Source organism: Borostomias antarcticus, assembly GCF_949987555.1.
Source record: "Borostomias antarcticus genome assembly, chromosome: 12".
In the NCBI taxonomy this organism is placed as follows: Eukaryota; Metazoa; Chordata; class Actinopteri; order Stomiiformes; family Stomiidae; genus Borostomias; species Borostomias antarcticus.
Genome location: NC_140245.1, coordinates 9,316,353 through 9,339,475, shown reverse-complemented (window position 1 = coordinate 9,339,475; position 23,123 = coordinate 9,316,353). Strand labels below are relative to the sequence as shown.

The window sequence follows — 23,123 nt, the reverse complement described above, 5'->3', positions numbered from 1 at the left end:
CGTTAAGATGGTTTTATCAGACACTTGACCTAACACACCTCCACATTGGTCACACCCCACACACCTTGACACGCCCACCATAGTTGTCTAGGTAGTTAGCTAGCTAACGTTAGCTGTCTGGTTAACTACTCAGACGCGTTGTATCTCATTCTTTAATAAAATGTCAGTCTGACAGACATACGAGTGACTTAATCAACTGATCAATCTAGCTAGCTACTCGCTGACTCTCTGTTGCTAGCTAGCTACTCGATTACTCACGACTCTGTAGCTAGCTAGTGCTAACTTAGTCAGTAGATAGCTATCTTACTACCAAAACTGTTTAGCTAACTAATATAGGTATGCCACACACATCACGATGTCAACATTACAGCAGTACCGTTAAACACATCTGATTGGAAACGAATATTTGAAGTTGCACATTCGACCTGTCTTGTGCTAGCCAGCTATAATAAGTAACGTAGCTAGGCTAGGTTAGTTAGCTACTGACTAATCTGAGTTCCCAGAAGCTCTCGCTGCGGCGACAACTACTACTGACCGACCGACAGTGAGCTAGCTGGCTAGCCTAACGTGAACTGTTGTAGTCTGCAGTAAACGTTAGCATTATTGTTGATCACCACTCTAACAAACATGTCAAATCATGCTGCAATTCAATCAAAAGAGGCACGAGTGGTAGGACGGCTGGTGTTACGAATGTAGTTAGCTAGAACTGAAACAACCTAGCAGTTGCTGTCTAGACGCGCAGACTATTTCCTGGAACTGAAATAATCCGTGGCAAACCGTGTCACAAAACAGTCGTGCGTATGTCACGTAACTGCTGCTATATTTAGGAACTTCTACTAGCATGGAATAAGGAATGCTGGATTATATTTGGATCAGAAAATAAAAACATTACAAATCGCACCATGTTCCATCCAGCAAATAGACGGCGCCGTGTCACTTTTTATCATACAACTACCGTTAGCTAGCGCCGAGCTAGCTACCTAACGTAGCATCTTCGTTGTCAATGAATCACATTGGGTGACTAGACGAGAGGCCTTAACATTCAAAGGTAATTTAACATGACTATACTTACCAACACAGTAAAATGTAATCAACAAATGTTCCTTTCCAAGTGGATGTCTTGAAAATGACAATTCTAATTTAACTGCGAAGTGCTGTACCTGGCCACCATAACTGCATAACCGCATGCGCACATTTGTTTACCACCACACGGATGGGACCATACGTATCCAATCAGAGCGCAACTCTAATTTTCTTGTCTAGATATGGTGGAAGACTAGTAAAGTTTAGTAGCCTATTGAACGATCCGTTATCATGTTAATTTGATTAAACAAATATAAGTAAAACAAGCAACACAGTTATCATAGAATGCAAACATCCGTTTTATTTCATGCCAGGAAAGGCACATTCATACACTGAATAGAACCATTTGGATACATAGAATTGTATATGCACCTACACATTCAGACAGTGCATGTGATAATGACAATATGAATAAATGCAACAATCAGGTACATTTTACACACTTTTCAAACACAAATGGTAGCACATTGGAGCACTGACAGATTCATTTCTACACACGTACAGCGGAATAATATGGCCACCCTGCAGTCCGTAGCCTACAAAAGTGTTGGATCGATCTATACAGTGCATAACCAGACTTGAATCAGCAGCACTTTGTGGTATTTGGGAAAGTCCATTCTGAATACAACAGCCTTTTACTTCAACAACTAAAGCCTTATATGTGTTTCCTTAAAATTAGGATATTTTTTTCTCACTCTTTCACTATATCAGGCTTTGTTCCCTCTGTGTCCCCTTGTGTTCTTTCTCACATCTGGGGTTCTAAACTATCTTCTATTCCAGTTCTGCTCAGATTGCATAATCGTGTTGCGCTCCCCACAATGCACTTCTCAGTCTCTCTCTGCTCCACCACACCGACGATTGTGTGGTTGCCACAGAAACCTGATCAGAGATGTCATCTGACTGTGCTGTATACTTACCTGGCAGTCATAGATTGGACAATCACACACACACGCACGCACACACACACACACACACACACACACACTATCACACATAATGGTCTCACTATGAGACAAAGCAACATCCACAGACAGACAACGTTTTTATAGTGAATGTCTGCAATAGCTTATTGTCTAACTGTTGTCACACAACTGGTTGACTGGAGGGTAGTGAAGGGAAATGCTCTTTTTATATGACAGAAGAGCGTCAATAAGGAGTTACAGTACATTAGAGTGTACAGAATGGCAGTTGTACTTTATCAGATGTAGATGCATACGAAGCACTAAGTGTGCTGAATAAATAGCAGCGTGTCAGAAAATAAATACTTCAGGATTACAGATTTGGGAGTGTCGCTTCACTAGACTTTCAGGAGACAGAGAAGGCTCTTGCTCATGTCTGCTGCCAAAGTCTCTGCATTACACTGAGGATTTACATGCAGGTATTTACATACAGTATGTGATACACATTGCATATGGTTGTTGTCATTATAGGCTTAACGAGGGCTATCTAAATGCACAACACTGATAACTTATGTTTGACCGAATGGTCTAAATGCACAATGGAGACTCTACTCCAACTGTGCAGAGATGCGCCATTGTGTCCTGTACTTCAAGCTTGGGTTAGTAATGCATATTTACATAGCTACTGCTGATAGACAGCGAGCATTATGTTTCTTTTCAGGGTGTGTTAAAGTCTCTGCTTTTGGCATGATGGAAGTGAATAAGGTTGCTATTTAAGTGTATGTTATATAACTATTGTCATTGCACTTAGCTTGATTTACATTTTGAACTTATTGCATATATTTTTGTTAAATATCAATTGCTTAATCATCCATTAGCCACTACCATCCAGTCAACCAGTCTACCATCCAGTTGGTTCAATGCACTATAATGTTAAACGTAATGCTGCTCAATGGTACAACGCCCTGCTTTATCATGATAAGTCAACCACACCGTACCGACTGTATTGTCATTGAGTCAATGTCAACGACGGATCCTTCTCAGCCTCACACGTTATTAATTTCCAGTATTGTCAAGTTTTCAATTCACCCAGGGTATCTTGTTTGATTCTCTTGTAGAGAGCACACACAAGAAGATGGACCCATTCATACGCTGTGGGAAGACCACAGTGAACTGGTGGCAGGACAGTGATCTGTGGTTCCATACAGAAGACAAGGGACGACAGTGAGGAGCTATACAGTAGCGACACCATTTCATGGTCATCCTGACCTGCACGCTCCGATCTGTTCGCCAATGGTCCCTTCATCAAATGTGTTTAGTGTTTAAGTGAATCACAAGATGGACGTAGTCCCGTGGACCCCAGGGTCTTCGTGATCATTACAAACACCACAACAGGGAGGAGACACCTGTCACAAGAGAAACAGAAACAAAACGTGTTGTTGCATCCGATCGCTTTCTCTCCTTTCTATCACTTTTCCTTGTCTTTCTATCCTCTCCTCTCCTCTGACTACTTTGTCTTAATCCCCCGCTTTGTCCAGTGGTCCCATCCTGCAGCCCCTTCTCATCCGGTCTCTCTGGCCCTCTCCATAACAGCTCTCAGTCTGCTAGCAGCCTTAAGACCACATGCCACCTGCCAAAGACAGGCCTGTCTCTGCTTGGCTTCCCTCACATTAAATCTGAATCCTCATTGGTGGGTTATTTGTCCTTCGGCTTGTTTGCTTTCGGTGCCTGGACAGTGTCACCGTTGGCAGTAACAGTCTTCTCGGAGTTGGCTTTGGCGGCGTTCTTTTTGGACATGTCAGGCTCCCATAGGAAGAACTCATGCAGGAGGGTGTTGACGGTGTCTGGGCACTCCATCATCACCATGTGACTGCCCTCCTCGATCACCTTCAGGAACGCAAACAGCAGGATCTGGAAAGAGAGGAGCAATAAAGCGATACAAAACTAGGAATTTCAGCGACAAAATGGCCTAATAAAGTTATAGTGTATTGTATTGAATGGTGTTGTAGCCAGACACACACTGCCAGCCTATTGACCATTCCTTTCTGATATGGTGCAGTAAGTCAAGGCAAGGTAAGTTAATTTGTAGAGCACATTTCAGCAAAAAGGCAATTCAAAGTCCTTTGCATGACATTCAAAGTATCAAGGCAAAGTGCAAGAAACACATTAAAGGTCATATAAAACGAAATGCAAAAAAAAAAAAAAAGTCAAAAAAGTACATTAAAAAAAAAGGACATTTAAAACAAAATGCTGGGAAAATAAAATACAGGAATAAACATTATAGTGCAGTGTGTGAATGAATAATTATTTGATTTAATGAAAAGGGAGTACTGTATGTACAGTAGCATAGTAGTTCTGCCTGTGCCTTGCTTCTATGCAGGAGCACAGTGGGTTTGAATCCCAACTGCCATGGTAGCGCGTACCTCAGCCATGCGCTGGTCCTCGTCCATCGGCACGAACTTGTCGCACATGCCATGCACCAGCAGGATGGGCACGGTCAGCTCGGCGTGGTACACCTCGTCCCCCTCGGGCCAGTACTGCCCGCTCATCATGGCGCGCAGCACAAACGGAGACACGTTGAAGGCATTGCCCTGCTTCAGCAGCTGCTTCTCTTTGGCACCCTGGCGTGCGAACCCCGCCCTGTACAGAGAAAGACGGGGATTACTGACGTCACAGGTAGAAGCTTGGTTTTGACTGTGTCATAGCAACTACAGATGTTACGTTGTCGATATAGATCTCCTATTGTGGCTGCATAGCCGTGAAGGCACACCGATGTTTACACTATAGTGAGAGATGTTTGTTGACCGGTTTCAGACTGCAGCTGCTTTCTTGTTGCCTGAAGCAGGTGTGATAGAACGGTAGTGCTGTAGACTCGAGTCTGGATGAGGTGTCAGTGGTCATCGGGCCATGGAGAGGGGGGGCGCCTCTCAGACCGGTAAAAATCAGTATAAATATCATCCACCCGCACCATCGAATCACTAGCTCTACATGGTCATGTGTGTTTATGGGTCAGAGGAGCCAGGAGAGAACCCAGAGAGCTGGCACGGCAGGGTGGACATTTATAAGCGATAGTAGTGACGAACTCTTCTTCCGTGGTCTTACTTGAGGAAGCTCCAGGCCAGGCAGGGGGAGAGGCAGTGCAGGACGCAGGAGGGCAGCTGGAAGATGGAGCAGAGGCTGGGCTCAAGAGCCGTGGGGCCTCCTCCATTGATCATCACCACCTTGTGGACCTGCTCCGGGTACTCATGGGCCAGGAACGTGCAGAAGGAGACCCTGGGAGGAGAGAGGGAGAGGGAGAGAGAGACAGAGACACAGAGAAAGAGAGAGAGAGAGAGAGAGATTGGAGAGAGAGAAAGAGATTGGTTTATTGGTGCACTAAAATGAAGTTAAAAACAAGGATCAGGCCATTTCACAACACAACCATATATAAAATATCATACAATACACAAAAGGGAGGGAGAGAGAGACAGAGAGAGATGAGAGAGAGAGAGGTGAAAGAGAGAGAGAGATGGAGAGGGAGAGAGAGAGATGAAAGAGAGAGGGAGAGAGAGAGATGAGAGAGAGAGGGAGAGAGAGATAGGAGAGGGAGAGAGAGAGAAAGAGAGAGAGAGAGATAGGAGAGAGAGAGAGAGAGAGAGAGGGAGATGAGGATGAGAGAGTATTTTAGTCTGTACTGAGATTTAAAAATCTTCATCGAAAGGTTTCTATGCATGTTCTGTTAAAAATCAATCAGAAGTCACTGCCTTGATTGGAAGATGCTTATTAAGGATGAAATAATTCTGTTCAATCAATGTTGGCCTCTCAGAGAGCTGCGTTCAGTGATGTACCCATAAGAGTGGCCAATGAGGATGTTGCGTTTACGGGCGTATCTCTTAAAGATGGCGCGCATATCCTCCGCCAGGGCGTAGAAGGTGTAGGCCGCCGCGATCTCCGGGGCGACGCTGGCGCCATGGCCCGCGAGGTCCGGGGCGATGACCTCGTAGCCCAGACGAGAGAAGAAGTCCAGCTGGCTGCCCCAGATGTCCAGCGACCCGCCCACGCCGTGCATGAAGAACAGCGCCACGTCCGACTGCGTCCCCTTGCAGCTGGAGATCTCCCTCTGCGAGTCGATCGTCACTGTGCGCTTGGGCTTGCGTCGGCGCCGTCTGGGCGGGGGCGCCGGTTTCGCCTCCCCGGGTGGCGGCGGAATGGGCGGGGCCGGTCTGGGGTCCGGGGAGGCGGCTACTTCCTTGTAGTCTGCTAGCTCCACCTCCACAGTGCTGCAGGGCTCGAGGTCTCCATCCTGGCACTGCAGGATCTCAGAGTGCAGCACATCGCCCAGGTTCTCTATCACCAGCTGACCGTTACGGTACACGGTGATCTTACGCTTGCAATTCACGCTGCTACCACTAGGAGTCCCCACATCTGCCTTCTCCTCCTTCTCCTTCCCACTGCCCTCCACCTCCTGCTCCTCGGTGACGGCGGGTGGGCGCTCGGGGACGATGTGCCGCACCCTCAGGACTCGGCCGGGCTTCACCTCCACAAACTCGAAGCCGTCGGAGGAGGAAGAGGAGTGGGAGGAGGCCTCAACAGGGAGGACCAGGCTGGCCGCCTTCCCGGTCAGGCAACATAGGATCCCATCAGCGATGGTGGTCAGCATGGTGCCTGCCTATAGAGACACAGAGACGGAGGGCCACACCCACTCCTGTTACAGCGGGATCTCTCCAGACTCTAGACGACCAAAAAGTGATGCTTCATTAAAACCAGAATCAATTGGTCAGTCTAACTTTAATGATGTAGCAGATTTCATGCATAGCTCAACTACAGCACAATGCACTTTGGAAATCAATACATTTGCTCAGTTGAGTTCTATTTTCAGAACAAACAGAGTGACAAAGAGAACCGTACAGTAGGTGCTGTTCTGTTATGAAACCAGCCTCTACTGAAACAGGAAAGACCTCGTAGCTTTTGTTTACCTCACAACAAGACCTTACTGGCTCTGACTACAACAACTCACCACACAGAAACACACACACACCTCCAGTCACATGATAAACACACACGTACAGTACATACGTACAACACTCACCTGAGAGAAACACCAGCTAAACATTAGTTCAAAGTCATTCCACAGACAACAATATCCATGTAGTTCTCAGTTTCAGCAAAGAGGGGGAGAGAGTCCCAGAGTCACAGAAACTATAAATAGACCTGGTTCCTCTCTTTCTACGTGAGCCTGTAGGTATTAATAGGGTGAATGGCAGCTGTATGACGGGGTGTATGCCAGCCTCTAGACTGTAAAGGTTTCTGTTTTCAAAATGGAGGACAGTCTGCCAGGGCTGCTCTGTCCAGTGATTCTGGCCCTGAGGGCCGTTTGGCAGGCAGATAAATGGAGGATTCTGTGTCACTACTGCGCTTAAATTTAGACACGGATTATCAGGCGGAAGCAGAGACGAAGTGTCATATCAGATGTTATTGTTTCCTGTGGAGTATGATGCCCCCCCTGTCACGCATGACACACACACACACACGCACACCCACGCACACACACACACAAGCACACTGTCACTCATCCATCTCTCTTCGCCTCTAGCTCGTATCAAGATTGAAGATTCCTTTATTTGTCACATCTAATGTACTGTGTAGTCACAGTGAAATGTTGCTGCCGACTACAAGATTATGCTCAATACTTAGATATTTAGAAAAGGAGCACGAGCAGAACCGTCTCCCTCCATTGCCAAGAACAGTCTCTCTAATGATCTCTGAAGAACAGTCTCTCTAATGATCTCTGAAGAACAGTCTCTCTAATGATCTCTGAAGCATGTTTGGGCCCAGGCAGGTTAATGAGGCTGAGTCCAATCTACAGGGGGTCAGAGCCTGGGCACTGAGGAGAGGAGAGGAGAGGAGAGGAGAGGAGAGGAGAGGAGAGGAGAGGAGAGGAGAGGAGAGGAGAGGAGAGGAGAGGAGAGGAGAGGAGAGGAGAGGAGAGGAGAGGAGAGGAGAGGAGAGGAGAGGAGAGGAGAGGAGAGGAGAGGAGAGGAGAGGAGAGGAGAGGAGAGGAGATGGCACGGATCTGAGTGGAGATCCTTCTGTGTGGGGGGACAGAAGAAGCCATGTAGAGACTGACTGTATCTCTGCTGCTACTGGGAGAGACAATGTATTAAAATGGCACAAGAATCGATGCCTGCAGGGGAGAGATGGAGAGAGAGAGAGTTAGAGAGAGAGAGAGGTGGATAGAGAGACTGGGAGAAAGAGAAAGTCTGATATATTTATAGAAATAAGGGGAGAAAGAGACAAATGAGACAGGAAGGGTTGCAGAAGAGGGAGAGAGAGAAAGAGGATTTACTGAGAGGGCTGTGAAGGTCGGTGCATCCTATGCTATCCTGTTTCAGCCTGAAAGTTGTGATTGCCTTTGCTCCTCTCCTCCTCCTCCTCCCCCACACAGTCCTTCCCCTCCACGCAGATCAAAAAGGTTAGGATTAGCCCAATCACACGGACAACCAGCCATTCAATAAACGCCGGAGAATCTGTTTGTTTAATCTGATTTGCTCTAGTAGGATGATTGAAGACATGTTATATGTACCCATAATGTCTACACTTCAAGCCATTTCAATAATCACCTATCATTAAGCTGATGTATCTGACACATAATTGGACATTCTGTTGAGGGCAGACCTGAAAGTTGTGGTTACTTTGGCAATGGAAATATTTGGTTGAGTAACTGCCAGGAGCTAATTAAAGTTTAAACTGGCCCCCATATGCCGTGCTCTACCGGTAACCGGGATTAAACACAGAGCATCATCTCACACCACATTCCTGACAGTTCACATCCTGCTAATTTATTAACATCCAGCTCGAAAATGAGATCTGAATATGAATGAGCATAGTGGACTGCCTTAATTTCTCTCAACAGCAAGTCCCAGTATGCCATTATACTACTCTCTCTCTCTCTCTCTCTCTCTCTCTCTCTCTTTCTCTCTCTCTCTCCACTCTGCAATGCAAAATACACCACCCATGCCTCAGTTGTGACACATTCAGACAGACAGTACATGTTGCCCTATAGCCTACATTTCTACCCACGGTTCAGTATTCTCATGCATAGTATGTATGCTGGAATCTGGGGCAAAGATTCTTTGTATGACCACAGACAGCAATCATATGCATGTGTTAGTAGACCTACACTTTCTTTGACGGTACTACAAAATTTGAGGCTATATCACATCCAGATGATATGAATGGTAAATTACCACAATAAATTCCAGATACCAGAAAGATGCATTATATAATGAGCATTTATAAATCCAGACTTTGTCCTATAAACATGTATAATATAGAGGATTCTACATATACTTGTATCAATCGTATGCCATATCTGTCTACTACCCTGTGTGATAGGTGCAGGAGGCAAGATGTTTGCCAACAAAATAAATCGATATTGAATGTGAACGTGAAAATGTTGCGCAATGGCAGTCAGCATCATCTTATAGGCCTATATAAATTGCCCATGTGATTAACCTTCAAAACATATCAAATGCATTTCATTCTTTCAGGTATAATATACACATCATCATTTAGACAAATCCTCATGCATGTTTGCTGATGCAGATAATTAGCCTACATTTCCACCAGAGATAGGATCCGGCTTACCTGCGGGGTGTGGGATGACTATGGCTGGGGAGGAATATGTCTCAATTGATGATAGTAGGTAGATGACAGAAAAATATGAGGCATTTGGAAAATAAATGTTGCATTGGTTGCAAAAAAAAACTCTAGCCTCTTAAACGGATTCTACAGTATAATGCCCTAGAGGCATTTGCTTTGTCCGTATGCTATAAATCAAACAAATGAAATAAGATTCAAAATGAAGTTAATGCATGTCTAGATAATTGTGACAATTGAATTTTCAAAACACCGGATAGCGATGTTCCCTGCTTTCAGCATCCTTGGTGTTGCGCACACAGGCGAGAGATCTTGCCAACCCTTTTACCCTTGTTGTATCCGCATCCACATAATTCTCCTGTTACTTTCTTGCTCCATTTGAGTGGCAATGAGGACGGCGAATAGACGTCAAGCCTTGCTTGAGCTGAAGCCTATAGGATGTCTTGTACTCCTGTTGCTAAGGTTCCTATCCGGATGGGAGAGGAGCAACAAAAGTGTGTGTGTGTGTGTGTGTGTGTGTGCGTGTGTGCGTGCGTGCGCGCGCGTGTGCGTGTGTGAGAGAGAGGAAGACAGAGAGACGAAGACAGGGTGGAATGGATGTAATTTGGTCCTTATAATGGAAATCTAAAGCTATATGGCATTGACTAATATGAATAGACATGGAAGCTAAAACGGTTTATACAGTTTGTGGCTCATAGCAGTAAATACTGGCTTTTTTCAAGTTAAATGTCTTATTTAACCCAGTGTGTGCTGTTTGGTGCATCTTTGCTGCTGAGCTAGTAAGCAGCAACTTAATTGGTCGAGCGCTTCAAACCAGCAACCAATCATACCTCCCCATGGACCGAAGGTGGTTTAGCGAGCAGATGACATTCATGTTGTGACCATAGCAATCTAAAGTTGCGTAGCTAAATAACTACAATGAATATCATAAGGTCCTCGCTGTCCCGCTTTCATGGAGTGATAAGCAGGTAACGCCTGAAGTTGCATGCCGGAATTCTTTGGCGATAAAACATGTGGTTGCAGAGACTTCGGCTAGGTTACGTGGTAGCAAGATAGCTAACATTAGCTAGCTTATTCCCGTCACAGCCGATAGCGTAAGAATAGAATATAATATACTTTATTGTCCCCTCAGGGAAATTTGTCTTGGACTCGTTTGCTGCACAAATCAACTCTATACATAAAAACAGAGGAGGACAACACATCACATGTCTCACATACATATAATACACACAACACATTAAAGAGGTAAACTTGTCAATTGTCATTTAGAGACTTATCCCGGCTAACCCAGGATAACGAGAAAAACGGGGTATTCTTTCTGACGATCAAAGACAGTTTAAAGCAAGCTTTGCTTAGGCTACTTGCCATTCTTTTTTGTCTTTTTTTTTACCATTGACCAGCTTTGCACAAAGCATGCTGATGCTTTGTGGCTTCACCTATTGATTTGCTATCCTACCTCAACAGGCCGCAGTTATCATGTCTAAAATTGTCTTTGCTGGGGTCCAAAGGATACATTTAAATTCAGAAATTGATATTTTGCCTCCTATCACCTATACTCTGCCATTGTACACTACCAGTCTCTGCTCTTAACCATGCCGTTTGGCCTAGTACCTAATGCCTTATACATTTCCACACTATATATTTACTGTACACTTCCCATATGCCTTTAAGCTAATGCAGGGCTCGTTCTCAAAGAGACTCACTGTTGAAATAAAGGAATGATAAGCCACGCGGTCTCTCTGTTCACAGGAGTGGCTGGGTTCTATCGCGTGATGTTCTAGAAGCCCAGACCTCCAGCAGTAGAAGTGGGCCCCTCCTGTCCCGGGCTGAAGGGACCGAGGTGTTCCAGCAGTTTCCCTGGCACTACCAGCAGGTCCGCACGGGGAAGAGGGGCACAGAGTACCAGCCCAAGAACATCAAACGGAAGAGAACCCACGGCTGGATCAAGAGGATCAGCACACAGGGAGGCATCGAGGTCATCCTGCGGAGAATGCTGAAAGGGAGGAAGTCCCTGACGCATTGACAGGACCAAGGAAGGGACTGTTTCCGGTTGGACTTTATTATCAGACTGGTCATGGTCAAGGAGGTTGTGGTTGGTGGCGTGAATAATCCACGCTGTTTTGACACCATTAAAGGCGGAGCAATGTGGACGTTCCAACCTCAGGACTCTTCAGTTCAGCTTGGCTTCGACTTTGATGAAATGTGTGGGAAATATTTATGTCTGATTGGTTTGTGAATCAGCCTTGTCCCTCTTCAGCTTTGGATGTCATTCAAATAAAATGTGGGCTATCATCTCTTGCATTCCAACAATGAGGAAATATGACCAGATAATTATTTGTTAGGTTAATGATGGTATCAGTCAGTCCTGTTTGTTTGTCTGGCTGGCTGTTTCCAATGGACCATGATGTTGTACCATTCAAGTTGGAGGTTGTGACGGAAGGCTCACAGCATGTGCCAGCAGATCCAATGCATCTGTGTGCTTTATGGTGATGGAAGCCACTGACTAGCTGTGAGGATATATACACATCTTAGCCATTTTGAATTAGCTGCTCTAATAAATCCACTATTCCTATGTGACTGCCTGGCATACCTTATTCTTTGCAGTGGAATTCATTTTTTAGAGTGGAGGAGTGTGTGTATGTGGGGAGGGGCATGTATTACATTGGGGAAAAAAATTAACTGCTCCCAAATGGCCTCCCTTCATTGATAGGCCAGTGTTGAGAGATTATGTAATGCTTTCTTGTTTTGGGCATTTGTGCTTCTTTTTGCGTCACTGGGCGGGCTCTATCTCGCATTGGCTGCTTAAGCTGTTGCGTAACACCATCTATCAAATGAGTGTCATTCTTCGGCTGTCCATTGGTCTGCAGCCAATGACAAGGTTGGATTGCGTTTTACACGCACGGCCAAGGAAACGACTAGTACAGATCACATACATTTAGCTAGCAAAGCTACTTGTTTATATAGCTAGTTACGGCGTGATGTGACCTGCGCAGTGACATATCCCTGGATATATTTGATTACAACGTTAGGGTAGAACGAATTCGTAATAGGTAGCTAGATTGTACGAATTCGTAAACAAGCCGTGGTAGCTAGGCACGGTGAAACAGCCTAGAAGCAGCAGCCAGCAGGAGCTAGCTAAATAGCTAGCTAGCAACGTTGGGAATAGACATGGACAAGGTAACCAGTTAGCAAACTAGTACTAGTATTGTTATCTGTAATCTTCTTTTTGAATTTTGAATATTGCTGCATAGTTCAAACTGTGTGTTTTGTTCTTGCTCACGACCACGCCAGCTAACGAGGAGTTAGTCAAACGTGGAGCTAGTCAAACGCTAACTAGCTAACGTTAGCTAACACATTAGCTAGCTAACCCCAGTAACATCTTGGTAACCTTTGTTTGTTTTCTAGCTAGCCTGCTAAGTCGTAAACTAGCTAGCCTGTTTTAGCTGACAAGCTTGAAGTTACATTATTGTTTGGCAACAGCAATGCCTCCCTTGTATAGCGGTTGTAATTTGCTGTCGTTTGTGTTTGACCCACCAGGCAGATTTCCTGAAAGGACTACCTGTGTATAACAAGAGCAACTTCAGCAGGTTCCATTCTGACTCTGTTTGCAAAGCATCGGTAAGTCGGCCTTCATTTCAACAGACAATGTTGTGCGTTAATAAACTGTGTTAATAAATAACTACATCCTAGATTTAAGGCTTTATGTATTGTTTATGGACGACCCCAAATGGATGCTTAGATGCCTCTGAGGATTTTTTGGAAATATGTCTGATAGGTGAGGATTTGTGGGTGTGATCATGATCCCAGTCTCATTTTTTCCAGAACCGGAGGCCGTCAGTGTACCTCCCTACCCGAGAGTATCCTTCAGAACAGAGTAGGTGCCATTACCCAGAGTTGTGGAGTACTCTGCTTACTGCATGTTCTTAGGCTAGGTTAACCTCCAAATAGTTGATGAGAGTCTACTATCGTGTTGTTGTCCTCCTGGGTCTTGCACTGGGGAATTTATCAGATGACTTTGTTCCTCTGTCTTCCCACCTCCTCTAGTCATTGTCACAGAAAAGACGAATATCCTGTTGAGATACCTGCACCAGCAGTGGGATAAGAAGGTGAAACACTCTCCTCCTGTTAGATATGTCGGTGGAATCTTCCTGTCACCCCTGCTTGATGCTATGTTGTGTTTGTCTTTGTATTTTACTCTCTTTTTTGTGTAGTTTTACTCATTGTTTTCTGACTGTCTTTTTTCTTCTTTTTTTTTACCTGTGAAGCACTGTGACTGTGCTGTGAAAAGTGCTATATAAATAAAGTTTTACTTACTTCCGGTTTGGCAGAATGCAGCTAAGAAGCGTGAGCAGGAGCCCACCGAGGGGGAGAACGCCACGGCACCCCCGCGGAAGATCGCCAGGACAGACAGCAGGGAGCTGAACGAGGGCCTGTAGAATGCTGTGGCCGGTGCAACATGCATCTAATGTACAGACAGACTGACACACACAGGCGCACACACACACACACACAAGTCTACGAACGGAGAAGCACAGAAGCCAAGAGACGTTGGAAGACGGAACTAACCACTGCCTACATCATTCAACAGCACCATCTTTCCCCGTCGGATACTGACAACAACTGTCAGTTTTATTTTATGTATTATATTGATAATTTTCCTTAGGTTTATTTTTTTCCTCCTGATTGGCATATTGATCTGAAAAGGCACAGCAGTCTACCTCCTCACCTTCACCGTCTCCCCTCACCATCCTCAGACACAGGGACCTTTTTCAGAGCTCGTTTTGTGACTTTTCTAAGTTTACTTGTACAGTTCTTCATCTCTGCATTCACGTATGCATGTTTATGTCCCTTTAATGGATTCATTTGCATGTCGCTATCGGATTTATGTCCATTTTTAATTGATTTATTTGCATGTCAGTGTCGGATATCCTTTCTAGCATGGATCGACTTGCTTGAACGACAGCAGTTTCTGTAACATGTTTGATGTTAAAGGTCTATATATACTGTATGATACACAGTTAACCTGAAGAATCCTGTACATCGCCCAATGATAAGTTAATAGTGACTGGACTCTGAAGACCAGGTGCTCAGGTTCTGATGGAGAATGCCCTCTCGGTTCTCTCTCTTGAAGTGAGTGTATGAATTAGAGGTAACTTGCCTTAATGGAAACGTTTTCCTTGATCGTGTGATGATCCTCCTTTGGTTTACATGGTAACAATATCGGAGGAAGTTAAAGAGTTTTTGATTGGACTAAATAGAACTTCCACAGGGCCACAATAGGATTCAAATGCAAGCCCTTTCACTGATGTAACCTGTAGCAATATGTAACACATGATGCTTAAAGGAGTGTTGTATCAGTGTGTTTTGTCAATGTTTCCCAAAGCTAGATTGCCATATTTGAAATGTACATTTTGGAGGATGCTTAGTAATTGAAATGTGACTTATCAAGTCCAATAGCTTCCAATGGTGAATTTGGCCTGGGCTTTTGTATATGAACTCACATGTTATGATATGCTTTGCCTATAAGGACTTTTGGGTCAATATTAGGGAGAAATGTGCCATTCAGGTTTTCAGAAGCTTGGTCCAAGTAAGTCACTCTGTCAAGGCATGATGTGAAGCTGTCCCTCTGCTGCTATGTGTAAAGTTCTGTCTGGTTTGGACAAGTGGACTCTGCCCACAATAATGTTTCTTAATGTATGTGTTCATGTGCAGTTTGTAAGTTAAGTTCCCTCCGACCCTTAGTGGGATATAAAACAAGGACTTAATGGGTCCTGTGAGTGCATGTTAGCCTATTACTCTACAGGCCATAGGTCTTGGACGCTTAGGTCATCTCTTATAGGATTGCTCTGAGCAGCTGTCTACATATATTTTAATGATGTTTTTTTCACAGGTAGGCAAGTGAGTTATTTTTGATATAATGCAAGACGCTCCTTCTTTCTCAGTCGTCCCCGGCAGTGAGTAGTGTGGTCATGACATGAATAAGACTTGTGTGCTGTGATTTACCGCGTGAATGTTCAGTCAGTGTCCTTTTGCGATCAGTTACCCAGTCCACCTTACTCCTTTTGATCCGAGTGAAAATTAAAATGTCATGGAATATCCAACTGTGATGGGGTGTTGAAATGGTTAAATCTGCTACTTTGGGATATGGTAGGACCGTTTATGTCATGAGAGAATATTTGTATAATTGGTCAATCATCCAAAAGATGACGGTTCAAAACGGCAATCTGTTTTATGCTGAATAGGAAGGATATGTAGCTGACTCTTTTTTCAAAAGTATTTTTATGTTTCATTCTTGGTTTAAATACTTAGGATCCATATCTTCAATAAAGTGATCTGAGTATTGTGATGTTTTTTGTCTTGTTCTTCGCAATTTATATGTCACATCAATAGTTTATTTTCTACACTGACAACTAGGTTAATTTATACGGTTTTGGAGTCAATCCAATATCCTCATTACAAGGATAAAATATCAATTGCAAGTAAATAACCAGCATTAAGAGATTTTATTGGCATCATTTAGGTACATTCATTACTTTAAGTAATAAAATAAAATTCATAGAAAAAACAAAGATTAATACAAAATAGAACATCTTTCACAGTGACACTGAATGCCATCATTCTGTGCTATTGCATGGTGCTATTGACAGGATGGCTTTCAAGGTCCTCGGTAGCTGAAGACGTTCATACATATACATGCAAGTGGCATGGGGACATGCTCTTCAAACAAGCATCACACTTGGATCATTTGAAATGGAAGAACCTGCTTTCCAGACCCAGAACATGAGACATAATATACAGTATCACCAGATCCTCTTCCTGTATGAGACAGTTATAATACTTTCATGATACATACAGAGACTCAGGCCCAGGTCGTCTGAACAGGCCCAATGACGATGGATCAGAACCGCGGTCATGCAGCATTATTAAAGTTGTAGGAAACACTTTGTGGGTCACCCTCTATGAGGTTCACAGATGATCAACTAGCCATTAACAAACTGCACTCGACTCAACCCTAACCTTGACCAGTAGTTGCATATCAACAGAGTTGCAGTTGGTATCTTGTTGATGGAGCATCCGTAGCAGATGATCAGTCTGGGGCCCCAGAGATGAAGGGTTTCCTTATATTTAGATTAAGGCCTCAGGCCTCATTCAGGAAGGTTGACTGTACAGTGTTCCTACGGTCTACAGTCAGTCAGCTGTTAGAAACAGCGGCGGCGCTTAAACATCGCCTGTGACTTTGAACCCTACACTGCCTGCTGGTCTCCTTGGTAACCTTGCATACATCATTAAACACACAGTGGGCACTTATACCCAGGGTACAACTGAACAGGAAGCTCGTTTCTAACGTCAAATTTGACATAACCAGGGGTAATTTTTTTTATCACAAACGTCATGTATCACACCAGACATCCCCCCGTGATCCACATGACTCCCTCTGTTCTATGAACCCTCAGAACTGGAGGCGTCCGAGTCCGGCGCCGGCGTTCTCTGCTCTCCCCTCTCGCCTGAGGGCGTCTCCTCCGGCGTGGTGTTCAGTTCGGGCTTGGTGGGCGGAGGGTTGGGGCCCTGGGGGGCATCGCCCGCTCTGGCCGGCGCCATCCCGTTCCTGCACACCACCGTGCCCTCGGACTTACTGAAGCCGAACAGCTTCCCCGGGCTGAAGGTCCTGCCGGGGGACTGTGACCTCTCCTGACCGCCGTGGGCGGCGGAGGTCGCCGCCGCAGTCGTCCCCGGCGCCGCGGACCCCACAACCGCCGCCGCCGCCACCGCCTCCTTCCTCACCTCGGCGGACTTTAGGAACTTGAAGTTGAGGAAGCCCGGCAGCTTGGCCTCGCCCCCGGTGGGAGACTGAGGGGAGCGGGCGGAGCCCGAGGAGAACTTCCCCTGGAGAGGGATGATCTGCTTCAGCTTGTTGGTCCCAAGGAGGGAGCTGGGTCTTTTGGGCTTGTCCCCTCCCCTGGCCTTGGGGTGGCTCTTATCATGGTGGTGCTGGTGGGCGCTCTCCTGCTGCCGCGCCTCGGCCAGGAGCTCCGCCCGCTTCTGGAGCTCCTCCTCCTCCTCCTCGCGGTGGCGGCACAGCTGCTGCTGCAGGAAGAGCTTATGGGCCTGACGCTCGTGCTTCTGAACACGGGAGAGAGGAGGGGGGAGGAAAGAGAGGAGGGAGGGAGCAAAATAAATGATAATGAGAGAGATAGAGAAAGCAAGAAAGAGCAGAGTGAGAGAACAAGAGAGAAAGAGAGGGGACGCACGAGGAAGTGCCCTATTGACTTTAGAGGGTGAGCGGTTGATCAACAACAAGCTAGTTTCCACACGGTTGGAGGCTATGCAGCTGATGTCAGCTGTTCAGGAGAATCTGCTGTGTCATCAGATCATCATGACAGCAACATGTAGGATAACAATGAGACCTAGTAACTGAAACTATAACATATAAACATGTAAACACACACACGGCAACACACACACACACACACACACAGCGAGACTGCAATGTACCAAACCATCCTACACCGAGGTGTGTATGTGGCCAGCCATCTTGAATCCAGAGTGATCGACAGAAAGAAAGAGGACACACACTAGCAGGATGAACTACAGTGAACCAACACAGTCTGGGGACGACAGGCCAGAGGACTTTGGAGCTCTCCCAACTTTACCTGGAAGGCCTCCCTGCGTTGGTACTCCAGCTTGGCCATCTCGTCTGCCACCCAGCCGGGGACGTCTGGGATGGTGACATGGATCACGTACTTTAGCAGGATGGCAAAGTGCTGTAAACATCCACAATGAGGAGCATGCTCAACGCAAATAAACAAACAAACAAACAGACAGGGGTGTGAATCCACAGATTTGATATACAGGTATGTCTCTGCTCTTGTGTTCCCGTGACCCATCTCGGTGGAGGAGAACGCGCGTGGTTGTGTGTGTGTCCCTGCTGGCCTCCGCTGAGACTATAGAGAACAGCAGGCATCCTGTCTGTCTGTCTGTCTGTCTGTCTGTCTGTGACTGTCAGTCTGCTTGTCTGTCAGTTTGTCTGTCAGTACGTCTTTCCATCCATCCGTCTGTCTGTCTGTCTGTCTGTCTGTCTGTCTGTCTGTCTGTCTGTCTGTCTGTCTCTGTCTGTCTGTCTGTCTGTCTGTCTGTCTGTCTGTCTGTCTGTCTGTCTGTCTCTCTCTCTCTCTCTCTGTCTGTCTGTCCGTCTGTCTGTCTGACTGTCTCTCTCTCTGTCTGTCTGTCTGTCTGTCAGGTGGGACAGCAGTACCTCCAGCAGGACGATGCAGATGACGGTCATCTCGGGACTCAGCCACGGGAACAGACGCTGCAGCTGACCACACTGGCCAATCAGGTAGCAGTTCACTATGATGGCGATCAAACCCATGGCTTCCATCGCTGTCTGCACAGGGAGGAGGAGAGGGGAGAGAGAGAGAGAGGGAGGGAGAGAGGGAAAGAGAGATAGAGGGAGGGAGAGAGAGAGAAAAAGAGAGAGGGGGAGAGGGGAGAGAGACAGAGATGGTGAGGTAGGGAGAGAGATAGAGGGAGAGTCAGGGAGAGAGATGGTGAGGGAGGGAGGGAAAGAGAGATAGAGGGAGAGGGAGGGAGAGATGGAGAAAGAGAGAGATGGGGGGGGGCAATGAAACAGAGCAGAAGAGCGTTATTACTCTACTAAACCATACTAGGTCTATTATGCCAGAGGACAATTCCCATGTGTCCTTATATCTAGCCAGAGCAAGCCGGTCATCACAGGTCCAGACCTGCCACTGTCCGATGCTCTCCACCCTCTCTCCGAACGGCCTCTGCAGGCCGGAGCAGAGCTTCAGCGCGTCGCTGCGGACCTCGACCAGGTTGTTGACCAGGGCGCAGGCGGCGGCCAGTGGGAAGGCGGAGGAGAAGAGGACCACGTAGCCGAACTGGATGATCATCTCCTGGTAGTCATCTAAGGTACTCTGGACAGAGGGTAGAATAGTGAATGGACTGTGCTTGGATAGCATTTTTATGCAAAGCGCTTCACAGTGGCCTCTCATTCGCCCGTTTACACGCAGTGGGCGGCCAGCTGCCGTGCAAGGTCCTGGCCGGCTCATTTACAGCAGTTTGGGGCTCAGTGTTTCGCTCAAGGACACTTCGACATGTGGACAGGACGAGCCGGGAATCTAACTGCCGATCGTGCGGTCATAGGGACGACCCGCTCTGCCTCTAGGGCCACAGCTGAGGTCACATGTCACACCAAAGGTCGTACAGGAGTAAAAGGTCATCAACATCAACATCTGAATCAAGTCTGTTCATTTGAATCGGGTCTGAATATATCTATTCAGGTGCAACACCTCTAGTTAACTGTAGTCAACGTGCTGTGTGGTGTTATGTGGATCAACATCACCAATATCACAATAATAACCATTGGATCAATACGCAGCAGTTCACGTCCTGGTTCACAGGGCTGAGAGGACAGGGACTCACCTCATAGGTCAGCATGCAGCTCTCGATCTCGGCCTGCGTCATGGTGACCGGCTGGCTTTCCTCCGGAGGAGAATCCATCCACGACTTCCTTTCCACCGCCTCCTCCGCGGCCTGGCCCCGCCCACTCTGGCACAGTGGCTCGCATAGGGCAGCGCTTCTCTCCAATCAAATCAAATCGAACTTTATTCAAAGTGCTTATTTTTGTTACATTGCCAAAACAAGCTCTTCCGAAGATACAGTACAAACACATTGTATTTGTAAATCCTTAGTTTTCTCTTTATAATGAGCCTCTTTTTAAGCCAGGCAACCCTCACAAAAGTGGAGATTTACCACAAGGCTTTGCTGTTCACTGAGGTTGAATAACATTAAAAGGCCCTGCTTACATGGTCTCCTTGGCTACGGCTGTCTCGTCCTCACTGTCCTCGTCCTCCAGGGTGAAGACGCTGTCGTGGTCCGCCCCCTCCTCCGCCAGCGTGGGGCTGTCCTCCAGGGAGCTGGGCGTCTCCCTGCCCTGCTGCTGGTGGTCCACCTCCTCAGTGAAGCAGACCTTCCGCTGTCGCAGGCCGCCGTCGCTCAGGTCCCACTCCTCCTCAGTCAGACGAAACCCCGCCTTCAGGGCAGAGAACGCAACATACATCTCAAAACTCACCTCTTCAAGAAGTACTACCAAGATCCTCCCTCTTAAACACCTGTTGTATTTTAGTTTGCTACTCTTGCCTTTAGCACTGGATTATGCTGTGAGTCACTTGAATAGAAAGGAGATGCACTTGTGAGTTCGGGTGAGTTGTAGTACACGACTTCTAATGTTAAATGCAGTTTGGATTAGGGCTGCACGATATTGACAAATGTACATTGCAGCAGTATATTATTTTGCGATATATATTGCGATATGTACTGTAAAACAAGGCGTGGGAGTCCCCGATTAGTTCTCGGCATCTTCTCTAATCTTGCTAATTGCTATCTGTGCTGTCGCCAGGCTGGATGTTCATTGGTGCATTACCGCCTCCTACTGTTCAGAAGCTATATCTCAGTAGGCATAGCAGGAAAAAAATACAGGCCCAGAGATGTGACAATTGCGCAAGCGCACATCGCAATGACGATGTGTAAACGATATATGGTATTTTTTATTTTGGATAAAAGCGTCTGCTAAATGACTAATGGAATGGAATGGTGAATGCAGTTTTCTAATATTGATTCGCAGCATATCACAGAATCAAATCACCTTACAAATAGAATCAACATGTATTGAATGGGAGTATATGTGTGAGGATGGTATGGTGAGTTCCCTGGTGATAGGGAGGGATATGGTGAGTTCCCTGGTGATAGGGAGGGATATGGTGAGTTCCCTGGTGATAGGGAGGGATATGGTGAGTTCCCTGGTGATAGGGAGGGATATGGTGAGTTCCCTGGTGATAGGGAGGGATATGGTGAGTTCCCTGGTGATAGGGAGGGATATGGTGAGTTCCCTGGTGATAGGGAGGGATATGGTGAGTTCCCTGGTGATAGGGGGGGATATGGTGAGTTCCCTGGTAATAGGGAGGGATATTGTGAGTTCTCCGGTGATACTCAGACATACTTTCAGGTCACCCCTCTTGCTGCTCCTCTCCGTCCGTCGGTCCCCAGGGTCAGCCAGGCCTCCAGAGCCTCTCTGGGAGTAGGCCGCCCTCAAAGCATGGGCCTTTCCTACAGCCAGGCGCCCATACTTCCGCGCCGTGGATCTGACCTGATCCCACAGGACCTCGGGGGTGATCACCCCCAGCCTCTGTTGCTCGTACAGGTACGGCTGGACCACCTCCAGGAAGTTCTGCATGAACTGGCGGAAGATGAGCAGCGTGGCCAGCATCTGTCAGGGGAGCGGAGAAGACGGCGTTGAGCTCGCTCCGGGACTCTGACAGTAAGGTTTTTCTATTGTTTTCTATTGTTTTCTATTATCCTAGCTGCTCTCCTCACCTCCTTCAGCCGCCCCATATCCTTGAGGTAGAACCCGATGTAGAAAAGGCTCAGGTACGAGTTGATGAACTGAAACTGTACAACAGAAAGAGGACATACATAGTGTTACATGTCATTTCCTTTTAAGTTCTGGTTTTCATGCTTATGAATCATATTGCCCACTGATGATTGCCCTTTATAAAAACCAACATAGAATGTTTTACTCACAACGACCATTTTAATGATTAGATTATTCTCATAATCATTCTGGAAGCGGTGGTTCTCTGTAAAACGATAACAAGTGTGAAATCAAATCAAACTTTATTGATATAGCACATTAAGAGGCAACGCAATGCACAGAAGAGAGGAAAATAGGCAGACACTGTACATACTAACCCTAACACTCATTTTCCAAAGGGAAGCAAAAAAAACAGTTCACCTATTTGAGCCAATATGGGAGAAACTGTAAAATATTCTTCCCTGACGATCGAGCAAGCTCCCTAGAAAATGTTGACTATATCTACTGTATATCATTGTAACAAACAAACATAATAAACATGACACATTATAACCAAACACAGCACTCAGCATTACTGAAGTGTCAACTGTATGAGGAGCTCCTTGCTCTCTTGAAGAAAGCATCACTCTTCCTGAACCTGTGGAGATCTTGACCTCTTGACAGCCCAGCTCAAACCTGACAAAGTGCCTGTAATTCCATAACATCTCAGAGCAGGAGTGCTGGTCTAGGATCAGGTCCACCCTGTCGATACAGCCTGATTCATTATGATCCATCAGGCGAAACGCATCCCGGATCAGCGCTACTGCTCTGACTGGAGGCGTGTTTGTTCTGCAGAGCTCACCCATGTCGTTGAGCCAGTAGGCGATCTTTTTGTAAACCCCGTCACAGACAGACACGGTGATGGCCAGCATGATCTTGGGGACGAACCTGGTCACACTTGGCAACTCCTTAATGTCCATCACAAACTCCTGGCACGAGAAACAAGTGATAGAAGATTGGATGGATGGATGGATGGATGGATGGATGGATGGATGGATGGATGGATGGGTGGGTGGGTGGATGGATGGATGGATGGATGGATGGATGGATGGATGGGTGGGTGGGTGGGTGGG

General features: G+C 46.3%; 5 protein-coding genes across 5 annotated transcripts in view; 2 read left to right on the top strand and 3 right to left on the bottom strand.

The window, feature by feature from the left end:
- The window catches only part of LOC311316283 (lysine-specific demethylase 4A-like), a 35,391-nt gene extending 34,191 nt beyond the window's left edge, over positions 1 to 1,200 (bottom strand). Inside the window, exon 1 of the mRNA XM_084447124.1 lies at positions 1,073 to 1,200. The gene's annotated coding sequence lies outside the window, so the exon portion shown is untranslated. The remainder of the gene's footprint in view (positions 1 to 1,072) is intronic.
- Positions 1,201 to 3,677: 2,477 nt separating this feature from the next.
- Positions 3,678 to 6,624, bottom strand: LOC311316569 (protein ABHD8-like; the record flags this gene model as incomplete). The annotated part of the gene is made up of 4 exons (XM_084447452.1): positions 5,810 to 6,624; positions 5,085 to 5,255; positions 4,406 to 4,622; positions 3,678 to 3,893 (listed from the first exon to the last, which is right to left on the bottom strand). Exons 1-4 carry the CDS (start codon positions 6,619 to 6,621, stop codon positions 3,678 to 3,680), a joined length of 1,416 nt encoding a protein of 471 aa, XP_084303578.1. The 5' UTR covers positions 6,622 to 6,624.
- A 3,837-nt stretch (positions 6,625 to 10,461) lies between these two features.
- Positions 10,462 to 12,175, top strand: mrpl34 (mitochondrial ribosomal protein L34). Its single transcript, XM_084447349.1, has 2 exons — positions 10,462 to 10,588; positions 11,370 to 12,175. Exons 1-2 carry the CDS (start codon positions 10,539 to 10,541, stop codon positions 11,641 to 11,643), a joined length of 324 nt encoding a protein of 107 aa, XP_084303475.1. The 5' UTR covers positions 10,462 to 10,538; the 3' UTR covers positions 11,644 to 12,175.
- Positions 12,176 to 12,504: 329 nt separating this feature from the next.
- Positions 12,505 to 15,917, top strand: LOC311315918 (DET1- and DDB1-associated protein 1-like). The gene is made up of 5 exons (XM_084446641.1): positions 12,505 to 12,797; positions 13,158 to 13,238; positions 13,443 to 13,494; positions 13,665 to 13,726; positions 13,949 to 15,917. Exons 1-5 carry the CDS (start codon positions 12,789 to 12,791, stop codon positions 14,054 to 14,056), a joined length of 312 nt encoding a protein of 103 aa, XP_084302767.1. The 5' UTR covers positions 12,505 to 12,788; the 3' UTR covers positions 14,057 to 15,917.
- A 1,143-nt stretch (positions 15,918 to 17,060) lies between these two features.
- Positions 17,061 to 23,123, bottom strand: part of LOC311315685 (anoctamin-8-like) — a gene marked incomplete at both ends in the record, with an annotated part of 29,838 nt that continues 23,775 nt past the window's right edge. Inside the window, 10 exons of the mRNA XM_084446389.1 lie at positions 17,061 to 17,741; positions 18,272 to 18,382; positions 18,874 to 19,005; positions 19,364 to 19,555; positions 20,064 to 20,187; positions 20,447 to 20,673; positions 21,640 to 21,906; positions 22,014 to 22,088; positions 22,221 to 22,276; positions 22,853 to 22,979. Coding sequence (XP_084302515.1) covers positions 17,061 to 17,741; positions 18,272 to 18,382; positions 18,874 to 19,005; positions 19,364 to 19,555; positions 20,064 to 20,187; positions 20,447 to 20,673; positions 21,640 to 21,906; positions 22,014 to 22,088; positions 22,221 to 22,276; positions 22,853 to 22,979 — 1,992 coding nt within the window. The remainder of the gene's footprint in view (positions 17,742 to 18,271; positions 18,383 to 18,873; positions 19,006 to 19,363; positions 19,556 to 20,063; positions 20,188 to 20,446; positions 20,674 to 21,639; positions 21,907 to 22,013; positions 22,089 to 22,220; positions 22,277 to 22,852; positions 22,980 to 23,123) is intronic.

Coding starts and splice junctions, on each gene's coding strand:
- mrpl34 (XM_084447349.1), top strand. CDS start 10,539: ATGAATATCATAAGGTCCTCGCTGTCCCGCTTTCATGGAGTGATAAGC. Junction 10,589..11,369: donor TTTCATGGAGTGATAAGCAG/GTAACGCCTGAA, acceptor CTCTGTTCACAG/GAGTGGCTGGGTTCTATCGC.
- LOC311315918 (XM_084446641.1), top strand. Junction 13,239..13,442: donor ACTCTGTTTGCAAAGCATCG/GTAAGTCGGCCT, acceptor CATTTTTTCCAG/AACCGGAGGCCGTCAGTGTA. Junction 13,495..13,664: donor AGAGTATCCTTCAGAACAGA/GTAGGTGCCATT, acceptor CACCTCCTCTAG/TCATTGTCACAGAAAAGACG.